This window comes from Cydia pomonella, chromosome 12 (genome assembly GCF_033807575.1).
Source record: "Cydia pomonella isolate Wapato2018A chromosome 12, ilCydPomo1, whole genome shotgun sequence".
NCBI classification, from domain to species: domain Eukaryota; kingdom Metazoa; phylum Arthropoda; class Insecta; order Lepidoptera; family Tortricidae; genus Cydia; species Cydia pomonella.
In genome coordinates, this window is record NC_084714.1 from 15,484,649 (window position 1) to 15,510,650 (window position 26,002).

A 26,002-nucleotide genomic window follows, 5' to 3' on the forward strand; every position below is an offset into this window, starting at 1 on the left:
TTCATTGTTTTTTAATCGACTTCAAATTCCATCTCTCTGTCCGTCTGCGGCTTTGCTCTATGATCGTTAGTAGTACAGAGACTATTTTTTTAAAGACTATGCTTCCTCGTTGACATCATTGTCATCAAGTCAGGCTCTGATGACGGGATCCTGGAGAAATTGAGGGCACTCCTTAAAGTGAATACCTGCAGCGAATTGATTATATTTAATTAACAGTGCATTTGTTCTTAAAAAGTAAGATTTTGCGAAGTAGACCTGTTGATAAAGACCATACAATTTTTTTATTTTATTCAGATTCTATAATTCACACAGAAAAATGAGCGTACACATGCAGTGTTATTTTAATATATATAATCGGTACGTGTTTATTAAAACAACTAAGAAGAAGACAGAAAATTCAAGATACAGTGATTTGATATAAAAAGAAGTTCAAAATGATGATTTATCTAAATGATAGTTTACTAAACTGTGAAGGGAGCGGTAAAGTGGGATATTTTGTGTTAAGTTTATTTGTCCTATTTTTCATCATCTTAATTAAGCAAGAAACTAGCAGGAAGTTAGTTATAACATATCTCAATGCGCACACGCCTTATTAAAGCGTCAATAATTAATCTTCAGTATCCAAAGCTCGTGGCGCCGGCGTCAGTCTCGACTCGCCGATGTCGCGACGCGCATGCTCGGGCGCAGTGGTGTGAGTGCGAAGTGCTGTGCTATGATTTATCTGTGATATTGAATTAGGATTTACAATATGAAGTGTGTTTTGTAAGTATTGGATTTTTTTATTTGTCAATGCTTGTGTTATAATACTTATGATTATGAAAAACATACATTTTAATTAAAATATATCGGAAAAATGATAACGTACTAATAAGAATAATGAAAAATAACTAAAAAACGTAAATACTCAAGATAATGTACAGATTTTCAACGAGATGTCAAAATTGTGCAAAGTTCTAACGACGGGAATTTATTTTGTTAATTTTTTTATATCACTGAAACAATACTTATTAATGTTATCATTTACATAATAATGTATCTATTTCCTAGTATATTGACAACCCGACCCTGAAATAAAGTTATATTGATTACCCAATAGTGTAAAGTTTGTCATACATAAATATAGAAGTATACCAGTTCCATCCGATTTTTCGGTTATTATGAGCTGAATCTTGAATCAAATAAAACGAAATAAAACCAATCATCATAAAACCATAACAATAAAAACGTGTTAAACCAGACGCAGTAACACAAGCAAAAAAGAAAAGAAAATTCGTTGCCAAGATGTATAAATACGTTTTTGCATATAAAAAAGTATTTGCATACATATGTTTTTTTTAAATTCAAACATGGCTCAACCACCCTAAATACAAACCAGGATAACTAAGGGCTATTTTTGTTAATATTTATAAGCGACAAAGGGCTCTATTTATTTTGGTTCCCATGATGTGCGGAATCCGAAAATATGCTGAAACCTGCAATAACTGTCACTGTCAATAACGGAAGGTAAAGCCGTTGCATTACACTAAATTTTATGAAGCTACGTGACAAGACGCAATATAAAGGTTTGGATACTCACTGTTCTAGAGTTCAAGAATAATTTCAAAAACATTTAAAAGTGCCCGGCAAGCTGGTTTTCCCGAGGGTCTTCAAAAAAGGAGTGTACAGATTTATGAGGTTCTTCAAAAAAGGAGTGTACAGATTTTTAAAGGGTCGGCAACGCGCATATAACACCTCTGGTTGCGAGCGTGCATAGGCTGCGGTAACTGCTTACCATCAGGCAGGCCGTATGCTTGTTTGCCACCGTCGTCGTATAAAAAAAAGATCGCATACAAACTGAATTACGTTCTCATTTTATAACTACGTGTTGGATTGTACTGAAACTTTGCACATGACATGAGGTATATCTAGGGCTGAAATTAGTTTACATTACTTCACCTTATAAAACAAACGAAATCTGAGGCTACATAAACTGCAGCCCTAGATATACCTTATCCTATTTATTGTAAGTACAAAGTTTCAGAGCAAGCTAGCTAGTTGTTTAATGAGAGGGTAACTACGTTTCTATGGACAACCGAGCTTACTGGGGACCCTTATAAATGTTTAGCATTGTATTTGAAACTTACCTTAAATTATTTTCGTGTGATTAAAATATATATTTTTTGTTTCAAAATAAATTCAGCAGCTACTTACTTCATAAGCAATTGTCAGCTAAATTTAAGCTTAACCGAATGAAAATCATAAAGCGGTCATTGACTTCGTTTGGCAGTTTCAGAGCTAAACTCCATAATATTTATTTTTTAAGGCGAAACTACATAGTGGATACTTGGCAGCGGAAGTGTTTATTAAAGCGAATGACCACCACGCTTATATAATACTACTACTGTTTACATGTTATACATGGTCAGTGTACATCTTATTCATTGAGTATTAAGCATGTAAAAAATATTATGTATCATATCTCTAGAAAATAATGACTTACTTTTTCATTTTTATTTTGTTTTTTATCTTGCACCATCCCACTAACCCGGCTTAACCGGTGAAAACGGTTAACTCAGTGTCAAATTGTACTGGTAACCGTGGTAACTCGAGGTTTAACCGGTTAACCCAAGGTTATTGATTGGTGCAAGTGGCCCTAAGCGCCACCCGGGGTTGACCGGTTAAACGGTTAACTCAGTGTCAAATTGCACTGGTAACAGTGGTAACTCCAGGTTTAACCGGTTAACCCCGGTTTAGTGGGATGGTGCAAGTGGCCCTAAAAACGAATAATTACATATTATTTGATGTTTCTTTTAACGTATTCAAAAACACATAGTGTAAATCTGGGGCTACTACAAAAAACGCTAGTTATTTTCATTTTAATGTGTTAGAAGATATTTCATGTCCCACGTGTATTGTGTCACACGTGTATATTCTGAAAATATCGTCAAAACGCAATATTATAACACCTACTTGCTGTTTTCTGGCGATATTTGTATCTCAATGTGCTTAGCGCTTCAGTGTCTTTATTTGTAGCTATATAATTACGTACTTATCTATAATATGGATGATACTACTTGAAGGAAACATCTCGGCAACACGTGATATGCCTTCTAGGAATATTTTTGTTGAGAATAATAAATGATCCTCGATTTTTTGGCACCTATTGAATGTTATAATTAAATATTGAAGAAAAAATTCACGAATACTTATTATTACCTACTAGTAATACAATCAAACTGATTACATGACTTGAGTCTTGAAGCTCTATCAGTCATGTATTGGGATAAAAAAACTTTTTTTTTTAATACTACGTCGGTGGCAAACAAGCATACGGCCTGCCTGATGGTAAGCAGTATCCGTAGCCTATGTACGCCTGCAACTCCAGAGGAGTTACATGCGCGTTGCCGACCCTAACCCCCTCCCACCCTCGTTGAGCTACGTTATTTTTTATACTACATTTAAACCATAATATAATGACATACCTAATACCTTCCAGTTATTAATAAGTAGTTAGGTGCCCAATTATCCTTGTACATATTTAAAGATATCTGTGACTGAATTTTACTTTTTTGAAATATTGGACGAAGTTTCTTACTCGTTGTGTACTTTGGACGAAACCCACGTTTGTGGTTTGTGACTGGCGTTTTCTAATTTTAATTATAGGATTTGAATTCTATCTGGGTTAGATATGAATCGGAGTTTTAAGTGTTAAAAGTGGTTTTTCTTTAACCAAAAACGTCACTTTTGATACTGACAGATCCACTCCATATCTAATCTAGATCGAATTTATATCCTACAATTAAAATTAAAAGGTCGCTTTTATAGGGTCGGGAACGCGCATGGAACACCCCTGTAGTTGCAGGCGTCGGCTGTAGCGGTAGGCGGCAGACGGTGACTGCTTATCATCAGGCGCGTATGCTTGTTTTCCACAGACGTGGTATTAATAAAAATGAATACGCCTCTGAGTATTGTGATGAAAATGCGTTGTATACATATTGAAAAAAAATCTTAAGCCTGTAAAAAGTGAAACATGTAGACAAAACCGGTGCAAAGACTGGGAATATTTGACTGGTTGACTGGTAGAGAATGCCTTAAGGCATTAAGTCCGCTATTTGTACAATTTTATATCGTGCAATAAAGTTTACTATAAAATATTAATAATATATAAATTTACAGACTTTTATAAAAATATAGTCGAATTGTATTTATCAAAAAACATTGCTTTAAATTCGCTGTTTTATGCTCAATAAAAACAAACAATTAGAAACTATTGTTAAGTATATTGCAGAATATCTCGTATTTTATAATATTTTATTTAAATACTTATTACGACATTAACATGCCCCAAATAACTAACGACCCCATTCGAAGAATGATAACGGCAGGCTTAAGATCTTTAAAAGATCGATTACTAAACGACATGTCAATAGTGACGTTTATTTCGAGGCCGCTATGATCCAAATAAGATCTATTTACGATATTTTTTACGTCAAAGTAACATTGGTTGCCCGAATTGAGCTGCTTCTGTCAATTATACGACATACAATCGATATCTAAATGAGAACTTATCTAAACCAGAACTTATCGTTATCGTATCTCATTCTTCGAATCGGCCGTAACTTGACAACGAGATTAATGAACAACTGGATTCAAAAACACGCCCATACCCAAATTATGCCAAGAATGCAGTTTGCCAACCTCTCGGGCCTTATGTCCCCGTACACCTTTTAAGGAATATTTTAAATTTTCAATTTTGGGAAGCTGTACATTCGATGCTGTGAACCGATAATGTTATGTAATACGTGACTACCTTGTTTGTTCCTATATTGCATGCCAAACTAGTCTTCCATTTATTACGAAAAGAATAAATGAATGAATAAAACTATTTCGAAAGGCACTCGTGTTTCGATCCATTAAATAAAAGCACTTGAAAGCTTTTTAATAATATTACTTGCATTTTATAACCATACCTATAGATTTATATTAACAAGCCTTGTAATTACTATAAAATGCATGATATGATGACCGGTCTGCCTAGTGGGTAGTGACCCTGCCTATTAAGCCGATGGTCCCGGGTTCAAATCCTGGAAAGGACATTTATTCGTGTGATGAGCACGGATATTTGTTCCTGAGGTATTGGTGTTTTCTATGTATTTAAGTATTTATAAATATTTATAGATTATATCGTTATCTAAGTACCCACAACACCCCTACTCATAGTGTTGTGATCCTGCCGGTGAGTAAAGTTGCCAGAGCTCAACGAGGGTGTGGAGTGTTAGGGTTGGCAAAGTGCATGTAACTCCTCTGGAGTTGCCGGCGTCCATAGGCTACGGAAACTGCTTACCATCAGGCGGGCCGTGTGCTTGTTTACCACTGACATAGTATTTAAAAAAACGGGTAAGTAATAGAACGTATACAAACCTATAATATATCACTCTGAATGTATAAATTCAATTTGTATAATTTTGATCGGAATAACATTCAATTGCAATAACATACAATATGTATAACAACTAATTCTATAATTGTAAATTGTATAATAATAAACACTACATATATCATTGTTTACGATAACATTAGAAAGGTATAACGTTGAAATAATATAACATACAAAACAAATATCATACATTAAAAATACCGAACCACTACCGAAATTACATTATTTAAATATATTTTTGTGTGTTAGTTAATGAGCAGATACAGTTTTTAAATTATTATGAAATGAGCAATGTATTTGAAACATCTATACTATGCGAATTTATATTTCAACGTAGTTTGCTCCGTATTTATCTATTACAGATTGCAGCTTTTTTCGGTGGTAATTCTGGTGCTTATTTCTTTATCTAGAGGGTCACAGTTTTAACCTAACCTAACCCACTTTTCTGTTAACAGTTTCTTTTTCCGAAGCCTCAGAGTTCTAACCTAACCTGCTAACTGTTCTGGGAACAATTTATTTATCTAGGGGGTCACAGTTCTAACCTAACCTAACACACTTTTAGCAGTTTTTTTTTCTAGTAGTATGTTCTATGAGGTTTGAAATTCTAGGTCATCCTACTAATTTTACTACTTAATTATATAAGATGATATTTATATTTTAATATGTATATATTATGACAGTTATATGAAATGAGCTTAACTTATATGTATATTATACCAAACAGCCATATGTATGTCGTATGTTATATTATTTTTATGTTATACTAATTGAAGGTATACGTTTACTTTATTATACATAAGATTAGTATACATTTTTAACGTTTGTAAACTGAAATTATTCCAAAAGTGCGTATATATTATAGGACGCACCCTAAAAAAACTACACAAGCCTTGTTGAGCTTATTGTGGGAGTTTAATCAATTTGTGTAAAATGTCCTATAATATTTATTTTATTTATTTATACTCACAGGTGTCATAACGTAACGTACAACATTTAAAGAATTGAAAAACTACGTTACAATAGGAAACTTTCCGTATAATTTTTATATTGTATATATAATCTGAATGGCAGTATCGCAAAACCGATATAAATACTAAATGACGTCAAGTCTGTGAAATTTGCCATATCTTATTCTAATTAGTATCTCATAAATGTTCCATTCCTTTAACCAAAACATACAGCGTATCGTTAACAGATTGCTTATTTGACTACTTTTGTTTAGTACCTAATTTCGTGAATAAACTTCTTCAATAGGTTTGGTTTTTGTAAGAGTTCAGTTTGTTTATGGTTTTACTTTCAGTTTGTAGAATAAATTGTTAAATATTACCTAACTATAAATACCTACACATAAAAGTTTGATTACCTATGATTTCATTCAAAGAGTAAAGTAAGTGTTTCATTTATGAAACTTTAGCTGATTTTGTTAATACTAAGCTTCGACAGATCTTGATGTAAAATGTCATACCATAACAATTCTTTTTAAGCTTGGATTTTTTTCTAGAAGCCTCTAGCTAGAGCAAGCCAGTATCTAGTAAAATTGCGTACTATACGTGTAAATTTAACTATTCGAAGAATGATATATAAGTTCTGGTTTAGATAGGTTCTCATTTAGATATCGTTTGTATGTCGTATAATTGACAGAAGCAGCTTGATTCGGGCAACCAATGTCACTTTGACGTTAGAAATTTCGTAGATAGATCTTATTGGGATCACAGCGGAATCGAAATAAACGTCAATTTTGACATGTCGTTTAGTTGTCGATCTTTCAAAGATCTTTCCAAGATCTTAAACGTGTCTTAATCATTCTTCGAATCGGGCTGTTAGTAAGTGTAGTGTGTATTTTGAAATGCCAAATAAGACTACTGTTTTTAGCTATGCCTGCCGGCAGCTACAGATAGTGTGAGTCATCAATAAATATAAACAATACAATAAATCGGAATATCTGAACCCGTCTGATAACACATTATCGTAACGGTCTCAATCGGCATCCATATATTTCTAGACAAATAAATACCAACCCATTTTATTTGTGGCCACCCTCTTAGTTGTTTCTCTCTCTCTATTACTTTTTACTCTCCTTACTCTGATTTTTGCACCGTAGAGTGAAGATTCAGACGAAAGTGGAGAACCCGCGCGCAATCGCCTTTTCATACAAAGGTGGTCCTCATTTTCCTCTCTGGATATTAACATTATTGAAAATATTTTGACACAGTTTGTTGTATATCAACCACAGCTATGATTTTTTTTTTTGCACGTTTGATTTTTTTCGATTTTTTAATTATTATAAGAGTTAGAAGCATTTAAAAAAAAAATATGAAATCTGTTTTTCGCTCCTAATTTTTACAATAATCAATAGATCGAAAAAAGTCCAACTTAGGAGCATAGCTATGGTTAATATACATTTTCCATAGTGTCAATATCCCGAGAGGAAAATGGGGACTATGTTTGTATGGAATATCGGCTGTCCTCTTTCTTCTTAACCCGTGGTGCTCTCTAGTATCACACGTGTGATACTAACCCAATATATATTTTACAGTACATATGGTGCTACTTCATCGCACTAGTGCGAAAATTAGCATATTACGTTACTATGTCGAACATTTAAAGGGCCATATGTACTGTAAAACGTTGTACGATACATGTGCGAATAGGTAATTCGCAACTCGTGTCGATTTAAAACACTCCCTTCGGTCGTGTTTTAATTTATCGCCACTCGTTTCGAATTTCCTATTTCTCGCACTTGTATCGTAGTGTACTATTATAAGGTGGACGCTCCACGGGTTAAATATCGACACGAACAAAGTGCCAAAAATATGTACACACTACCTTAATATGTGGGCAATAAGGTCGTGTATACATATTCTTGGCACTTAGTCCGTGTGTGGACTGACGTTATTTGTTACTCACTGATTCACCGTACTATTTAAATTAGTATTTCGTAAAAAAATTCTAGGTAGGTACATAAATTTGTTATTACCCTGAATAGGTAAATTTGTTCTTTACTTTTGATAACATGGATAAAATTATCATGATAATGATTTATGCCCATTTTCTACAATAGGCAGAGGAAGACCAAACCGGAGACGGAGGTACGATCTTAATAGATTTTGTAAATAGTGGCGGGAGTGTGCATTGGGTAAGACCAAATAGCGGGAAAGAGGGGAGGCCTTTGCCTGGCAGTGGGACACTCTTATAGCCTAATAAAAAAATTATAATATGTATGACTATAAACTTTGACGTATAAGGGACAACGCTCCCCTAGTTAAAAATGTAGGTGTTATTAAAATTACCTACGTTATTTACGTAGCTATAATTTGTTTATTTTGAATACGTTTTTTGACACGTTTCTCACTCGAATACATTGTTCGTTATATATTTTTAAAGTGAATTAAATTTGTACTATAGCTTTAGTGAAAAAGTGATATTTTTTATGATTCCGAATATTGTTTATCTACTGAAATGTTACTAAACTTGTTGAAAGGCTAAAGGGTACGCTGATAATGTTTGTGTAACGTTTTTATGATACATCATAATATACTAATTACGATGTCATAAACTTTCAATTAATCATGCATGGTAACCGGATAAAGAAATAAGGACTTTATCTAAGAAGATGTTATAGTATTTCTGATATTTTTCATATATCTTGTGTCCGGTAACAATAACAATTGTCATCTTCATACAATTTAAACCCTTTTTAAAGCAAAATATGCACAATAAAGATTTGAGAAATCTGCGCGTTATCATCATCATGGGTGACATGAACTATATGTATTGAAATGATAGCTGTCACCGTCCCAAAACTATGTGAGAAATACTATCCTCGGGTTTTCCCGAGGGTCTACAGTATGAGGTTCTTCAAAAATGGAGTGTACAGGTTTTTAAAGGGTTTGCTACGCGTATGTAATACCTCTGGAGTTTCAAGCGACCATCAGGCGGGCCGTATGATTGCTTGCCACCGGCGCGGTATAAAAAAAAAAAAAACTATAGTTGACATATTTTCTTTCGCACCCATTGTAAGAGGTCAAAAAAGGCGGCGTGAATAACAATAAGAGGCGAAGCCGAAAATTGTTAATAAAGACGCCACGAGTATTTTTTGACTCGGTTAAACAACGTTGCATATAAAACTTTTTCTACGACCAAGCACTTACTTTGAAATAAAATTGTAAATTTAACAAATATTTTTCATGTTATCGCGATTTTGAAGGCAGCAAATTTTTAGTGACTTCGTGGGCCATCACTGATATTTCTTCAGGCGTAGACACTGTTTTCGTCTTCATCCATTTTAACTTGAAAGACACACTGTTTATTAACACAAAACTTAAGTTTTTATTCGACAACCACAATAACCACATTCAAGAAGTAGCAAAGAATGGAGGGTACGGGCGGGAAAATGAATAAATGAAATTAAAAAAAAAATTATTATGGTTCACTTATTTGTCAGAGATAATATTTAAAATAAGGTTGGCAACAATGTATTTCATACAATATTTTCATCATTACACGAAGTATCGAAAAGTGACAAAAAGATACTGCGTGCATGCAAAAATGCGTTTTTGGGGAATAGACTAAAGACTTGTCTTGACAACTAGAAGGTAGGGTTTTAAAGATGTGTGCACGACCCTTTAAATAATAAATAGTAATAAATAAATAAATATTATAGGACATTATTACACAAATTGACTAAGTCCTACAGTAAGCTCAATAAGGCTTGTGTTGAGGGTACTTAGTCAACGTTATATATAATATATAAATATTTATAAATACTTAAATTCATAGAAAACACCCATGACTCAGGAACAAATATTCATGCTCATCACACGAATAAATGCCCTTACCAGGATTTGAACCCGGGACCATCAGCTTCGTAGGCAGGGTCACCCACTAGGCCAAACCGGTCGTTAAATGACAAATAAAAGTACGGGAGTAGAAAAAATAATTAACGATACTATGCAATACATACACACTTTTAGCACTTAAGGCCAGAAGGAACGAAAAAATTATACCTTTGATATAATTTTGGCATGGAATTTATTTATATTCAAGTTTAGAGGATTTTTAACACGATGGACCGTGATGCATTGATTAAAACCAAATACATAAAATAATATGTTTATGAATCGCCTACTGGCTGGCCTGCAGTAGCTATCGCAATATACTTTAGGTACCTATTTACTATATCTACTACCGCAACGTGATTATAATGTTTCCGATAAATTCATGACCTAGGAGTCATAGTTTGTTTATCTGCCACTATTGTGTTTTGTAACTCATTGTATAAACAAAATCAGTTTCATACTTATTTTGTAATTGCAAATCTCTACTACAGTTTTGTTGCCTTGTTGTTTTAATATTAATTGTTAACAGCACATTACTATTTTTAACATTTGCAGCAGCAATATCACACCGTACCGTAATACTGCCGCCGGAATGCTGGCATAGTTTGAATACGAGCGATACCTTAAGAGGAGGCTCCCGCAAAATTTCAGTTTTTATTTTGAATTTAAACGTTATGATAACGAAGGGCAAATGCAATGAAAAAATTAATACTGAAAATAGACTATATATCCGAGAGCAGCTTTCCCGAAAAATTTTAAGAAGTTTAAGTTGGATCGATAGAAAAGTATCAAGAAAACATGTCTAATTTTCATTTATTTTCAATTCTATATCATTACCCAGCATTTCATAGTAGTGTAGTTTTTGTATAATTTAGCGGAGGGATTTACTAGCCTAGGACTAGCGAATTTTTTTTCAGAAGTATACTTACAGAGTTATTGAGCTAAAACGTCGAAATCAAAACCCGTGCGATCGTCCAAATCTTCCGTCGTACGTTTCGCGCGGTGCGCCATATTTTATATATGTTCCTTTTCTAATTTCCTGCCTTTACGCGCCCTCTTAAAGGATCTTAATTCAGGGGTCTCGACGCCAATTATAACTTTGCTCCTTTCGGTGTCGAGACCCTCGGTCCGTGGGGCCCGGGAGCTCAGAGCATCTTCAATGATTTGGCCAAACGGCTGGTTGACGTTACAGGGGGCAAAAGAGCTGGCAGCTTCCTCGCTTAACGAATAAGCGTTGCGATTCAGCGAGGAAATGCTGCCAGTATCTTTGGCACTATGCCCCAGGGGCCCTCTTTAGATATAGATTTTTAGTTTTAAATTAGCATGTATTGTACTTGTATATTGACTTTAGAACCCTAGTACGGTCACGTCTGAAAATATCGATACGGACAAAGTGCCAAAAATGCACGCAAGTGTATACACTACCTTAATATATGGGCAATAAGGTGGTGTATACATATTTTTGGCACTTTTTTCGTATCGAAATTTTTAGACGTGATTGTACCTACTCGTACCTAGGGAAAATATTATGAGTGATATATTAGGCTGCAACTTTAATGATCAACTCATTTTAAATTGCCAGTAATTTATCATCAAACAAGTACGTAAACATAATATGGGTTAAATCCGTGCTAAATCCATGGCAAAACAAACAGTATTCGTGGTACTAATTTAATAAAACCTATGTAAACAAACTAACGACCTCATAAAAAATTGTTGGTATTTAAATTTAGATCAAGCTAAGCCATTGAGATTTGAACATACCTATTTATAATTTAATATTTGAACCATCTGAAATAACAATATGAGACACTACAAGTCGATAAGAAATAAACAAAAATATTTACCATCAAAAAGTTATTTGCATCTCATACTTTTAAACCGGCTTAGCGTAACAGATATAGGATTTCAGCTTTAGCCGTGACTATAGTTAAATTAATATTGTGGTTCCAGCATGATCATTGGAAATTTCGTTTAACTTGCAGTTTTACTTGGTTTCCGCTGCCCGTGGCTAGGTTTCGTCGTCGTGCTTGACATGCTTATGATTGATTTAAGCTAAGCCGGCAGGAGTAATTTAGTTATTAATTACTGTAGTTGATAATATGCTGTCGATTATATATAGTGCCTAACACCATGTTTGAGGAATATGTCATACGGTGACATGCGCTTTACATGTAGTATAGAATTATAGATTAAGCTTTTGGGGGGCGATATTTAAATTTCGAGCACTCGATTTCATTACTTTCTGAAATACGAGCGATAGAATTTGGGATTCTAGTGGTATTGACCACTCGTTTTTAATTCTATTAATAGAATTTAAAGCCTAGTATTATATTATTAAAGGGAGAACAGGAAATCGAGCGATCTAAATTCAAAATGGCACCCTGGTCAAACACAGATATTTAGTAATCCGACTTTTACCGACGATTAGCTTTTCGGGATAGTAAAAATTATTTAAAACCATTAAGATCGGAACAAATGTATGCTCAAGTAAATATTAGATTAACTTAAAAAAAAAACGAATTCAAACATGTGCCTAAATAAGTCAACAGGAAATGTAGGAGGAGTCCATTAGGATAGTGTATTAGCACTCCAATATCACCTAAAAATACCTGTTTGGACATGACACATGCATGCAAAAAAAAAGTATTTTTATACGTTTTTTATACCACGGTGCTCCTACCCGAAAGCGGCCCGAGCGAATCGAATGTCTTACATCCAACTAAGTTGAACTAAGGTAATTACACAAATACACAATACTTATTTCCAGCCAACGAACATTTCTTAACAAGACTATTACCTCAACACTTGAAATACGAGGAACTAGTATAGTATGGATAGTTGCAGACCGTGTGTGACTTTCCGATCGACTGCACTGCACAAACACTTAGGTACGAGAGATGGGTTATTTTTGTTTGTATAACTTATAAGAAGGTAAATAAAATCATTAACTGGTGGTATGCGAATATTAAAATAGAAACTAGTTTCGTATTTAAATTTATGTTTATTGTTGTAAGGTCGATGGTTCTTTGCATACAATATCGATTATGCAAAATATGTACGTACATACGAGAATAAAAAAACTGAACATATTACGATTGATGTATCTAATAGATTTGGACCAAATTAACTGCATATAATTTGAAGAGACAGTGTGGGAATGCCAAATTTCCATGAAAATGTGATTTGTATTTGTGAGTGGCACTTCCATACTTAGTCGTTTCAAAGTCTGTGCGGAGTTTTCTTAGACATATACATATGTATGGTTTTGCCGAAGTCGTCTATAAATAAAAAGTTAAATGACCCATTATCTCTTTTTTGTATCTTATCAATTAGAAAACAAGATTTCCAGGAAATATATTTTCTAAAATTACGATCCCCCAATCATAAGGAAAAACAGTAACATGTGGAATAGTCAATCTCGTCGCTAGTTCACAACATACGTCACAAGTTGACAACCAAATCCAATCCGGATATAAATTGTGTTGCCCTTTCCAAGTACATCAGTTTAAGCCAACCGAAAGATTTATCTCCGACCAAAAATCCGTAGGTATATTTGCTAAGTTCATTCACAGGCTAGTCTATCAATCTTACGCTGTGTCGCGTTTTCGACTAACATTTGTGCAAACAACCCGACCGACTTTGAACCTTACAGTCGCAGCTTTAAAGATTAGTTTTGCTAAATTTGCTTGTTTACACTAGAGCCGGAGTGTCGCTAATGTTGACACCCGCACTTTGGATATTTCCCGACGACGCTGACATTTGCTAACCAGTTGACCCAGTATACTTTTTAAAAACAGGAACAAGGTAAAAATGCCATAAACCAAACTATAAATCGATAATTTTTCCAACACGTACGTACAATAGGACAACACAACACAAGTCCGATCGTGTCGCTTACAAAATACACTCTTTAGATTTTTTAATAATGCGGGGTATTCGAGTTTTGATTGATTTTTTTATGAGCGTCGCAATCAATCGTAAATCAAATAACACACATGCACACAAACACACACACACGCCACAAGCACATGTGTCCATATGGGTTTATATAAAATTTATTACGTTATTCTTTATAACTCTTTTTGTCACTTTTTTCATTGATGTATCCTTACGTTTTTGTTACTTCATATTGGACTAATGATGTGATTTATTATGTTTTTATGTTATCTTGGATATTTGTGCCACCTAATTCTAGTTTTAGTTGTAGTCTTAATTTTAGTTTTACCAGGCTTCACTAAAAATCAGCGTCACGTAGTGTGTCCTAGCTAGAACTCACTTCGTGACATCAAGCTGAGTGAAGACCTTTTAGCACAATTTTCTGTTCGTTTGTATATTAATTTGTGTATGATAATTAGTAGTTCTTTTTGTGTTAATAAATTCTTCTTATCTTATCTTATCTTATCAAATTAGTGTAGCCTATAGTATGTGCCTATATACAGGATGAATTTTAAATCGTGAATCGTAATCACGTTTACCGGTAAAGCTACTTAAGGCTAATACAGAGCACTAGTGTTAATTACAATTAAGGACCCGCTTAATTAATTATGAACAAAAACAGAAAGTGCGTCCCCACTTGTTATCCGCCTTGGTCAACCTACACAAGTCACGTGACTTGCAACGCAATGTTTATCTAAGTGCAAAGGTTATCTTATCAATCTTATTATGCAATAAATGCATTGTGCAATTTGTTACTTAAACACTCAAAATCATCCTGTAGTTTACTCACATAAAAAAGAAACAGATATTGCAACAAAAAAAATATTTATTTACACATATTTTAATAAATGTTCGAAATGCTGGCCCTGGACTTCCAAACACAAATTTGTTCGTCGCCTGAGATTGTTCTTTACTCTTCTTAACACAAAAACGTCGGCTTTTACTGCCTCAAAAGCTCTTACGATTTTTTGACGCAGTTCCGTTACAGTTTCAGACGGTTGTCCATAAACTCGCCGTTTGATGTCTCCCCAAAGCTAAAAATCTAAGGGAGTCAAATCGGGACTTCGCGGTGGCCATAAGATAGGCCCGTTTCGTCCGATCCAGCGGCCTGGGTGTTCTCTGTCCAGATGAGCACGAACTTCGCGGTGGAAATGAGCCGGGGCTCCGTCGTGCTGATAATGCAAATTAATCAAGTACTCTTCCGGCACTTCTCTTAGCAAATCTGGTACCACATTTATCAAAAATTGGAGATAGTTTTGTCCATTTAATCGTCCTTGAATGAAATATGGTCCAATCAATGCATCATTCAGAATACCTGCCCACACGTTAAGACTGAACCTTACTTGATAGGCATCTCTTCTCGTAACGTGAGGATTTCTTCTACTCCACCAATGCTCATTATGTACATTAAATAGCCCGATCCTCGTGAACGTTGCCTCGTCAGTCCATAGTATGTTCGTGTCCAGGTTTTCTAATAGCCAACGGCACATGGCCCTCCTTTTTCCGTAATCAGCCAACATGAGATCTTGGACTGGCTGAAAGTGGTACGGATGTAGCCCTGATGCATTAAGCAGTTGCCAAACGTAACGTTGACTTACGTGAAAAAGACGTGCAGCAGCTCTAGTACTCGCTTGAGGATTACGATTAAAAAATAATCGTATGTTTTTGTACAGCCTATCCGGAAGAAGTCGTGGTCGACCGCGAGCCTGAGCGTGCATAGGCACAGTAAATTGGCCATACTCTCGTAGGTTTTGCACCATCCTCATAATTAAATTTTGTCTCGGTACCGGCAACTCAGGATACCTTCTTCCGAATAGTTCTTGCGTTTGACCAATTCTGCCAGTCTGAGCGTACCAAGATACCATATCAAACCTTTGTATGTTCGTGTACGGATACGGTGGAGGCATTTTAATACCATTAATCGTAATAAAACTTAATTATTTTATGAGTAAATACGATTTAAATACTTATGTTGACAATGTCGGGGATGTTGACATTATTGACAATACGTGCCAAAATTCTATCCAGCCAACTTCAATATTAGAAGGTTGGATATCCAATGTTGAAATTTTCATGACAGGTACGAAACATGCATGTAGGGTGACTATGAGATCAAAAAAAATAGGACAAATCCAATTAAAAGTTGATAAAATAAAAATGTACTTAATTTAGGTTTAATAGCATTGTAAGTTATTGTTAACTATGTATAGAGTTCAAAAAATATATAACGATTCACGATTTAAAATTCACCCTGTATAAGGATCCTTACATTTTTAGTAATATTTTTGCTTTTTTATTCGAACGATTTGTCTGCTATGAACCTACGAATTTTGACTACCGCATATGAAAAGTCAATCATACAAACGGGCCTAATGATTACCAGTTCGCCGGACGATATCGGCCTGTCAGTTATTTGCGATTGTTAGCTTTTGCGATTTTGTTTCTCGTTTTTATATTTAAAAATACGTAATTACTTAGTTCAAGTCCAAAAATATAATTTGGTGAATGGTGGTTACATAAGACTACTCATCCCCAAATGTTTCTTTTTCTGCAATGAAGCTGTCTTAAGACATAATAATGTAAAAAAGTTGTATGAAACCTTATTGTCAAAGGCATTAACGAAGCTCCAATACAACAAACGCAACACCGCGCGGCATTAGCGCTATCGACAACAACATAGGATGTTACACTCATACTCGTACTAATGGTTAATATGTTTATTTCTTTCAAATTAAGACATATTTTTGCATTCATAAATCTTTAACTGTAATATTTTTTCTATGAAGCAGTGTACAACATAACAGTGTAAAGATGTCTATGAAAGCGGCCTTTTTGTCAGAGGTTCTAATGTCATTATATTAACGATGCTCCAATACGAATGCAACGCCGCGTATTAGCGCCATTGACAACAAAGTCACTTTTTATAGGTAGGTAACATTACATTATAATGTGCATCCTAATTAATAAAACATTAAGTAAAATGATAGCTGAATTATTCACTGATGTCACTGATGCTTTAGTCATTATTGTGACTCAAATCGTTTAATGCAGTGACCGCAATTTACGCGAATGTATCGTCGTAATACTGCAAGGCCTCAAACCGTATTCAGAAACCAAAGTTTAATGCCAAATACCAATACAATGTGCGAATTGGCGCATTATGCTCCTACACTAAGACATTTTTTTCCGGTTACATGTATGTAGTTATAACAACCATACAAAAATTAAATGGATGTGGTTAACCTGCAAAACAGAAGGTTGATTAGCAAAAAAGACCAGACATGACACAATTGATTTAAATTATTTGATTTAACAACCTAGAGGGAAAACCGCTGCCTATAGTTATTATTGGGATAAGTCTGGTTTACTGGAAAATATCGAATGATATTTTGTACCTAAACTAAACTTATTCAAAAAAGTCAAATAATCTTCAATTGAAGTGTGCAAGCAATTTTAAATCGTTTTAAGTAGGTGTAAAATTAATAATTATATATCATCTTAGTCTTTTTATAAAAGCGGTTTATTGATGCAATTAAATGGGTATAGGTTAAAAAATGTCCTATTGCTTGGAACAGGAATCCTTGCGCCTTAATTATCGCTGACATAAGATTGCTCCTGAATTTCCAATGTCCGTTACAATGACAACCCTCTTTGATAATTATCTCTTACATCAAAAGTACATTTGAGAATAAGGCCGGTAAGCATGTTGAAACGTTGCCAAGTAGCAAGTAGCATTGGGGACATCCATCAAAAGGATCAAGTCAGCTTTGTCATGCCAACATTGGTCACTCGGCCAGTAGAATTGTGACAGTTGCAACTGCTGTTTACGCTGTATAAGAGCGCCGTTTGACGACAAATATTTATTTTCATTAAACATTACATATACCTACTCGAACGTATACTACAAGTATGCTAGATGACAACGAAAAATGTTGAATACCTACCTATAAAACCTAGTCTAAAGTATCTAGGCATAAAATGCGGATAGAAGGTTTGGTTCACGAAATTAAAGAGTTTCAGTAGTCTCTTTTACGAAAATTAAGAGGAAAGGGGGCTGCTTCTCCATACAAACATAGTCCCCGTTTTCCTCTTTGGATATTGACATTATGGAAAACATTTTTGCATAATTTGATGTATATTATCCATAGATAAGCCCCTACGTTTGACTTTATTTTTATTTTTTGATTATTTTAAAAATTAAGAACGAAAAACAGATTTCATATAAATTATTAAATGGTCATAACTTTTACAATAATTACCAAATTGAAAAAAATCAAATGCCCCTTCGTACCCCACAGCTGTCGTTGATATATAACCAATTGTGTCAAAATACTTTCAAAAATGTTAATATTCAGAGAGGAAAATGAGGTCTACGTTTGTATGAAAAGGCGATTTCGCACGGATTCTCTTCTTCGTCTTAAGAGGCTTTCTCTAATGTTTTTTTTTATAGCTTATCATAATAACAGCAACGGGCTTAAGCAATATAGTATCCCATATTTACTGTCTTCGAGATATTTGGCATCAAAGATGAACAATTTTAGGTCAAAAAACTGGCCATAACTTCACAGTTGGCTTTAGTGTTAAAATAGTATTCATTTATTTCAAAATCCGGCTGACCAGAATGGAGATAGAATATTGAAGAACCGATAGCCGTTTGTCTTATAATTCGTAGTATTCGTAGTGCAAATGCAGGAGTAACGAGTCAAAGTCAAAACTTATCAAAAATCGATGACAACCGCGGGGAGCCCCTTAAGTTGTTGAGTGTTTAGTGTATTTAGTGTTTTAATGCCATCAAAATGATATAAATAGTATTTGTAAGTAGATACCTACTTACTGTTCAGCGCCATCATTAAATAAAACAATATCCTATTGAGAGTAAAAAATTGAGTAAGCAAAAAATAAAACGTTTTGTAAAAATAAATAAAGCCTTTAAGATGACAACGAGTACGTCTACAAATAGAAAGCTTTGAAATTTTAAGTTCTCTATTTACAAGCAAATAAATACCCTTTTTTATTAGAAAAACAAATTACCACTTAGGTTTGAAATGAACTAAAGCTTTGTAAAGAAAGTGGCAATTTCAATTTCGAAAGGTATTGTAAAATATAATATTATGCTCAACTATTATGCAATAGGACTAATAATAAATGTAAATGCGACGTTCCACGGTGAAGGTACCTTATGAGGGGTTTGTTTTGTAAAAAGGTGAAAAATGTTAAATGATTAACTTTTGTTTACATGTTTTTTCTTTTATTATCAGTAAATTATTGTTAGGTTTGAGGTTTGGACTCAGAGAATGATACACGTACACGGTCGGTTGCTAACTAACGTTTATTGGTCCGCGCGATGCGCTATACATGCATACGTATGTAGGTAGGTACATATAGATATAGAAACATAATGGACACTGCGTAAACAGGCTATACGCTACAACTATAGCTAGATACAAATATTAATCCTAACAATTATAAACTAAGAAAGCGTTTTAAAGTTTAGTAGAAAAAGTACCTTAGTACGGAGAGATTGAAAATTCTCAAAAAGAACTAGAAAGTACGGCAAAACAATAGCGCCGATATCGTACGGCGAACTGGTCCCCTTTCATCCCAATCAATGGGCCCCTTTACTTTATCTTTCATCAACACATCATTCGCGATTGTCAGCTTTTGCGAATAACTGACAGACCGATATCGTCCGGCGAACTGGTAATCAATAGACCCCTTTACTTTATCTTTCATTAAAACATCATTCGCGATTGTCAGCTTTTGCGAATAACTGACAGACCGATATCGTCCGGCGAACTGGTAATCAATAGGCCCCTTTACTTTATCTTTCATTAAAACATCATTCGCGATTGTCAGCTTTTGCGAATAACTGACAGACCCATATCGTCCGGCGAACTGGTAATCAGTGGACCCCCTTAACTTTATCTTTCATCAACACATCATGCATCAGTATAAAATCACTGAAGTATTTAATGCTTAATCTATACACAGCCCTTTTCAAGAACGAAATCAAAAGTAATAATCGAAATATGAAAGTTAGAGTAATTTGTCACTTTTTAATACCGTTCATTTGTTTGAATTTATTGCTTTTAGAACTACAACCATTTCTTTTTAACATGATTGTTACAAACATAATTAATATTAAGCTGTTACCTTTGTCCTGACTTTACATACAAGAGTGACGGCCCTATTCGAAGACTGAAATACGGAAAAGATAAGATAACGATAAGTTCTGGTTTAGATAAGTTCTCAAATAGATATCGTTTGTATGTCGTATAATTGACAGAAGCAGCACGATTCGGGCAACCAATGTAATTTTGACGTTAGATATATCGTAAATAGATCTTAATGAGATCACAGCAGAATCGAAATAAACGTCAATTTTGACATATCGTTTAGTTATCGATCTTTTCAATTTCTTTCTAAGATCTTAAGCATCTCTTAATCATTCTTCGAATCGGGCCCTGAACATTGTCACTTACATTTGAACTATTATGGGCACTTACAATACATAACAAAAAAACCAAGCCAATTAACTACACTTAACTATATTTATGAATTTGTAAATTACATGGAAACCTATTATATATGGACCTATGTAACAAATTTAACATAATATCTATGGGTATTGTACCTACTATTACTAATACTTAGAAGCTCAAACGTGTTATCTAATTATAACATAACATTGTATAATTTTACCCACCGATAATTAATAATAAAATGCATGAATATTGTGAAAAAAAAGGTGGGCTGCGTTTGACGTGCAACTAAAAAAGATCTGACACACACACAATCTGAACAGAGGGGACACTTTATGCTAATATGCTCGTTAAGGCCACCCAAAGAGGCACTCCGTTTTGCCCTTTCTGTTCTACAATACGTGACCTACTCCACGTTTTTTGCATATTTTAATATTTAAATCGTATATGTATGTCATCAATATCTGTGTGAGAGCGTAACCCGATTCTAATAATAATGTTTCGTTTGAAATTACAGGTCAATTCGTGTTGTAGTTATTAATTCTCATTCAAATATGATACTGATCTGATACTGATCTGTCAGTGTCAAAAGTGACGTTTTTGGTTGAAGGTTAACATAATGCACAATTCAGCAGGTCCCCTAAAAGAGATGGTTGCATTCCATCTCATATTGGAATTATGTGATCCATGTTAGATCAGTATCACATTATATTGTTAGAATTGGCCTGTTAAGCTATTGTTCAATTTGGAACCAGTTTTAACTTCCTCCTACTTATGCATATAAGAGGTCACGCATTAATTCGCCATTTAGGTATGACTAGTTAAAGCTAATTTTAAAACGAATAATAAAACTTATGTACTTTTATATTTAAAGAAAAAGAACCACACATGTTCTTCGTTGTTCGACGTCGTCGTACACATTTTTGTAAATATATTTACAAAAATATGTGTCAAGTTTACGTCGCTGGCTTTCTTAACTCAATGAGGACAACAGGATATATGTGTCAAATTTAACAAACTATGCCAGCAAATGATATGTTCTTGACCGATTTCCAACCGCCGCAATTTTCCAGTCCATGACATTGCATGTGGTCGTGTGGCAAAATACAAATTTTACTTTAACGAACTTGAAGGTTTGCCAGCGATCTTTACTCTTGCAAAAGTATCGGCGTAAACAGTGTATACAGTCATTTATTCAAGTCAAATTTGTCGCCAGCAGTTGGGTTTTCCCAGCTCCGATGTTATTTCTTAATATGTGTAATTAATGGTAATTGTTTTTAGTTTTGGCCTATGTCCAACTCTTCGAACGATTTATTGGTCTTTTATTAACACTCGAACTTCACAGCGCTATTTATAGTTACAAATAAAATAAAAAATGGGAGATTTTTTTAGCTCTTTATAAGAAAATAGTATAGTTTAAACAGTTTGTAGCTAGTAAAAGTTAAAAAAATACTGTTATAGAGAATGATCATCAGATGCAAGCAAGTTCTATTATAATGTGATATCTATAATTTGTGTAAAAAAATAATATAGTTTAAACATATTTGAAACAAGCTACTTACGTAATTTTACTCGATTATCGCTGTACTTGTTTGAATCCGTTTCAAAGATCCTCTACCGGAGCAAAATAATATGTATGTGCTTACATTTTACGAGAGTTATATTATTTAAAGACTGTATCGTTTATTATAAATACAGATAAAACCTGGTCCAACTGTTGACTTGTTTATTATTTTGTATTACTATGTTCTTAGGGTATGATCTGAGCTGGGTAGTGACCCTGCCTATGAAGCCGATGGTCCTGGGTTCGAATCCCGGTAAGGCCATTTATTTGTTTGGTGCGCACATATATTTGGTCCTGTATCGTTGTCGTAGTACCCACAACACAAGCCTTCATGAGCTTACCGTGGGACTTAGTCAATATGTGTAAGAAATGTCCCTATAATATGTACTTATTTATTTATCAGATGCTTTATTATAATTAATAATATATTTCATATTCATTTATTCATAAAATTTAAATATAACATTTCATTAAAATATTTATCATCAAAAAAAGAGTAAAATAAAAACAATAAATAACACGTAATAAATAATCAATACAATTTACATCGTCAAAATTAAAACATTACATTAAAATTAAATTGTATTATTATTATATTCCAACATGTCGTTAAATGCATTTGTGGTCTGCCATTTTTTTACTTTCGTGAAGAATGTCTGATCATTATCAATATTTTTAATGTTGTCGGGTAGTTTATTGTAGATACCTGGCCCTGCAATGAATACTGTTTTGTTGGATTTAGCAAGTCGACAACATGTCATAAATACTGCATTAAATGACCTGTTTGTACATTGTTATATGTGGAAGTATACTTTAATTACACTGTAGAGCAGTTACAAAATGAAATTTTGTAAACACAATAAAGTCTAAGTTGGCCGGGCTCCAACCACTAACCGTCACTGTGAGTCAGGTACATGGCTATAAGGCCCCGCGACAAATTATTGTGTTTATTTTACAATAATAATTCCATTTTTAATGCAACAAACCTTTAATATATTGTCAGTTAATAAAGCTGGCAATGGTCGACCCGTAAATTATAGGTAGGATCTGTATATTAATATTTTCTCATTATATCAACGATTTAACTGACCTAACTTTGATATTACTTTTAATATTAAAAGGTGATATCTACCTGCTTCGTATATAGCGGGTTGTCCGAGCGAGATGCAGAGTTTATATACTTTTGGCCAATTGGTGGAGGGTACTTTAATTATTTTGGACCTTTAGTATTAGTCGTGCAGGGTTCAGAACTACAAATAGCCACTATATCACTAATCATTCGGTAGCCGTACCACGAGTTGACACTAAACGTTTACGTTAGCGACTGAGTAAATTTGATCGCAGTCCATCTCGCTGGCATTGATGTATTGGTGAGATAGAGAGGGAATGCTATTGAGTTCACGCAGTCGCTAAAGTAAATGTCAAATGCCTCGTGTTAGCTATGGAGGTATATATTTCCTTAGGCGCTGTTGAAAACGGGTTATTGGAAGAGTGATCTAAAAAGTTGGGAAAATTAAACAATTATTAAACTGCGCATCTCCTCAGAGCATTCACGCAAAGTCGGTCCAGTATTTGAGTAAAATGCACATTATCGATGACTCGGCTTGACTTTTGGATATGAGTAGAACTCTGATCTTAAAACTACAGATAACCATACTCCTAGCATCAGATTGTTGTTATTTTTAACTTAACACATATGTACCTATTTTGTACCCGTAATTTTTATTATCTCTAGTGTATTGTATTATATAGATAAACCGTTTTCAATGGTGCACCAAAAGAACTAAGCGAATTGCATCGTTGTGTAAATAAAACATTTATACCTCTCTATCAAGGTGACATTAAGTCATCGTTTAACGCCTGTCACTATAAATTAATGCATAAAATGACTCTTTCATAAAATGCCGTGCCTTGTAGTTTTATGAGTACTTACGAGTAAGTATTTATTCATTTGTTTATGCATTCTGCTCGCTTGCATCAGATTACAAAGACTACTGCAGAGATGTGAACGTAAATGTAATAATGAAAAAGCTTTTAAATCTGGGACAGTTTTAACGGCAATGTGCTCATATAGCTTATATTGCACAATTATTTTCAATGAACATGGCAGTAACTAAAAATATGTAAATTAATTTTTATGTGAAGTAACCTTCACATCTAACGCTAACGCCCTAATCCCTAATTTCCTCCCATGTTTAGAGAAAAGCTCAATATATGACTCAGGTTCCAATCGTCAGACAAATCGAATCTCATCCACGAATTGCCATGTCATGTATTATTACTATACAACGCTGAACAAAGCCAGACAAAGAATGAAGGATTTTGGAACTGGCTTTCTGGAACCAAATTCAAAAGGCTATCCATAAGCTCCATCATCCGGCACATGGCTACCATCTCGGTCAAAAAAGCTCTTGAGTAGCTGACGGATCTCTCCTAAGGGGGCAACTACACAAATTATCCCTACGGGTCGAAGTGTATCCGCAAGGGCCCCCGATAATCATAAGTTACGATAAAAGACAACGCTAAAAAATGTACTCGTGCTCTCGTTGTCGAGTAACTAAAGATCGATGTTTAAAGCACTTCTTAAAATCGCGGTCCAGTCCAATGTAGGCTACTCAACATTTCCTGTTAATCACACGTATGTGATCCCAAACATCTCCAATTTTGCTTAATCACAATAACGTGTGTACAAAATATAAATGCTTACAAAGCAAAGTTCATATATTATAAACAGGTGACACATAAAGGTCTGCAAAATGCAGAGTCATAAAAGCATGCTTACAATCGTGATACAAATAGCCTTGCCTCAGATGCGTTCTGGTAATAAACTGGTTTATAACTAGTAAACTTGTAGATTAATATTTAATTTAAATCCAGTAACTGAAATGCCATATGATAAAAAAAACTATTAATATATCTAATTAAACAAGCCTTTTAATATAAACTTATAGCATCAATAAAAGCTAGTATGTGATTTGTAACCATTCGTCAATATTTTTATTTATACGTATATAGTTACGAGTACATTAGTATATATTCGGTAGGTAAGGGTCGGTAAAATATTCCAGTACGGTTTAATTTTCTTTATTTCCTAAGGCTAATCTCGAAGAGTAATTTCGGTTGATTATTTTTATGTACTATGGAAAAAATTAAAAACGAGTTGAATACGAACGATAAACGAATTGTTACAACTCAGCATATCTATATGCTTATGGAAATAAAACTGTAGTTAATATGGCCATACATTGGCACAATTGTCTTTCGACAACTAGGTGTCTACTTATTTTGATACACACATAGTTCAATAAAATATTTTAGTGATTATATATAAAGTACCTACGTACGTAGTATGTAGTAAATTTGCCTACGTACAATAATACTGGGTCTGAAACTAAAAGATTTCCCATCATGTTATAACCAAAATTCATGAATGCGCTGACATTCCTCGCTACGCTCCATCTCGCTAAAGATAAGATATTAAAGTGAATCGCATAGCGACAAACAAGGCATGCCAATTGCATATATTCATATTCATCAAGACGTGTGAACGTAATAGTCTTGAGAGGCATTGAGCAAAATCGGCTTAGTAGTAGTTTTGCCTACCGGTTCCCACATAACCTATAGTATCTTTCTGTTGATTTGAAATATAAATAGTAAGTATACTCGTAAGTGTTAAAACAATCAGGTACATCCTACAAGCATTAACAGTTAAGTAGGTAGGTAGTTCTGGTCTTGTATGGTTAAAAAAGTATTAAAGAATTGA

The 26,002-nt window shown here is 34.2% G+C and overlaps 1 protein-coding gene across 3 annotated transcripts in view; it reads left to right on the forward strand.

Moving 5' to 3' along the window:
- The first annotated feature begins 385 nt into the window (after nucleotides 1-385).
- Nucleotides 386-26,002, forward strand: part of LOC133523709 (collagen alpha-1(XVIII) chain-like) — a 121,947-nt gene continuing 96,330 nt past the window's right edge. For 2 of the 3 annotated variants that reach the window (XM_061859394.1, XM_061859392.1), the window contains exon 1: nucleotides 386-762. In XM_061859394.1, the coding sequence (XP_061715378.1) occupies nucleotides 749-762 (14 nt within the window). In that variant the 5' untranslated portion in view covers nucleotides 386-748. The remainder of the gene's footprint in view (nucleotides 763-26,002) is intronic. The other variant, XM_061859393.1, reaches the window with a different exon arrangement.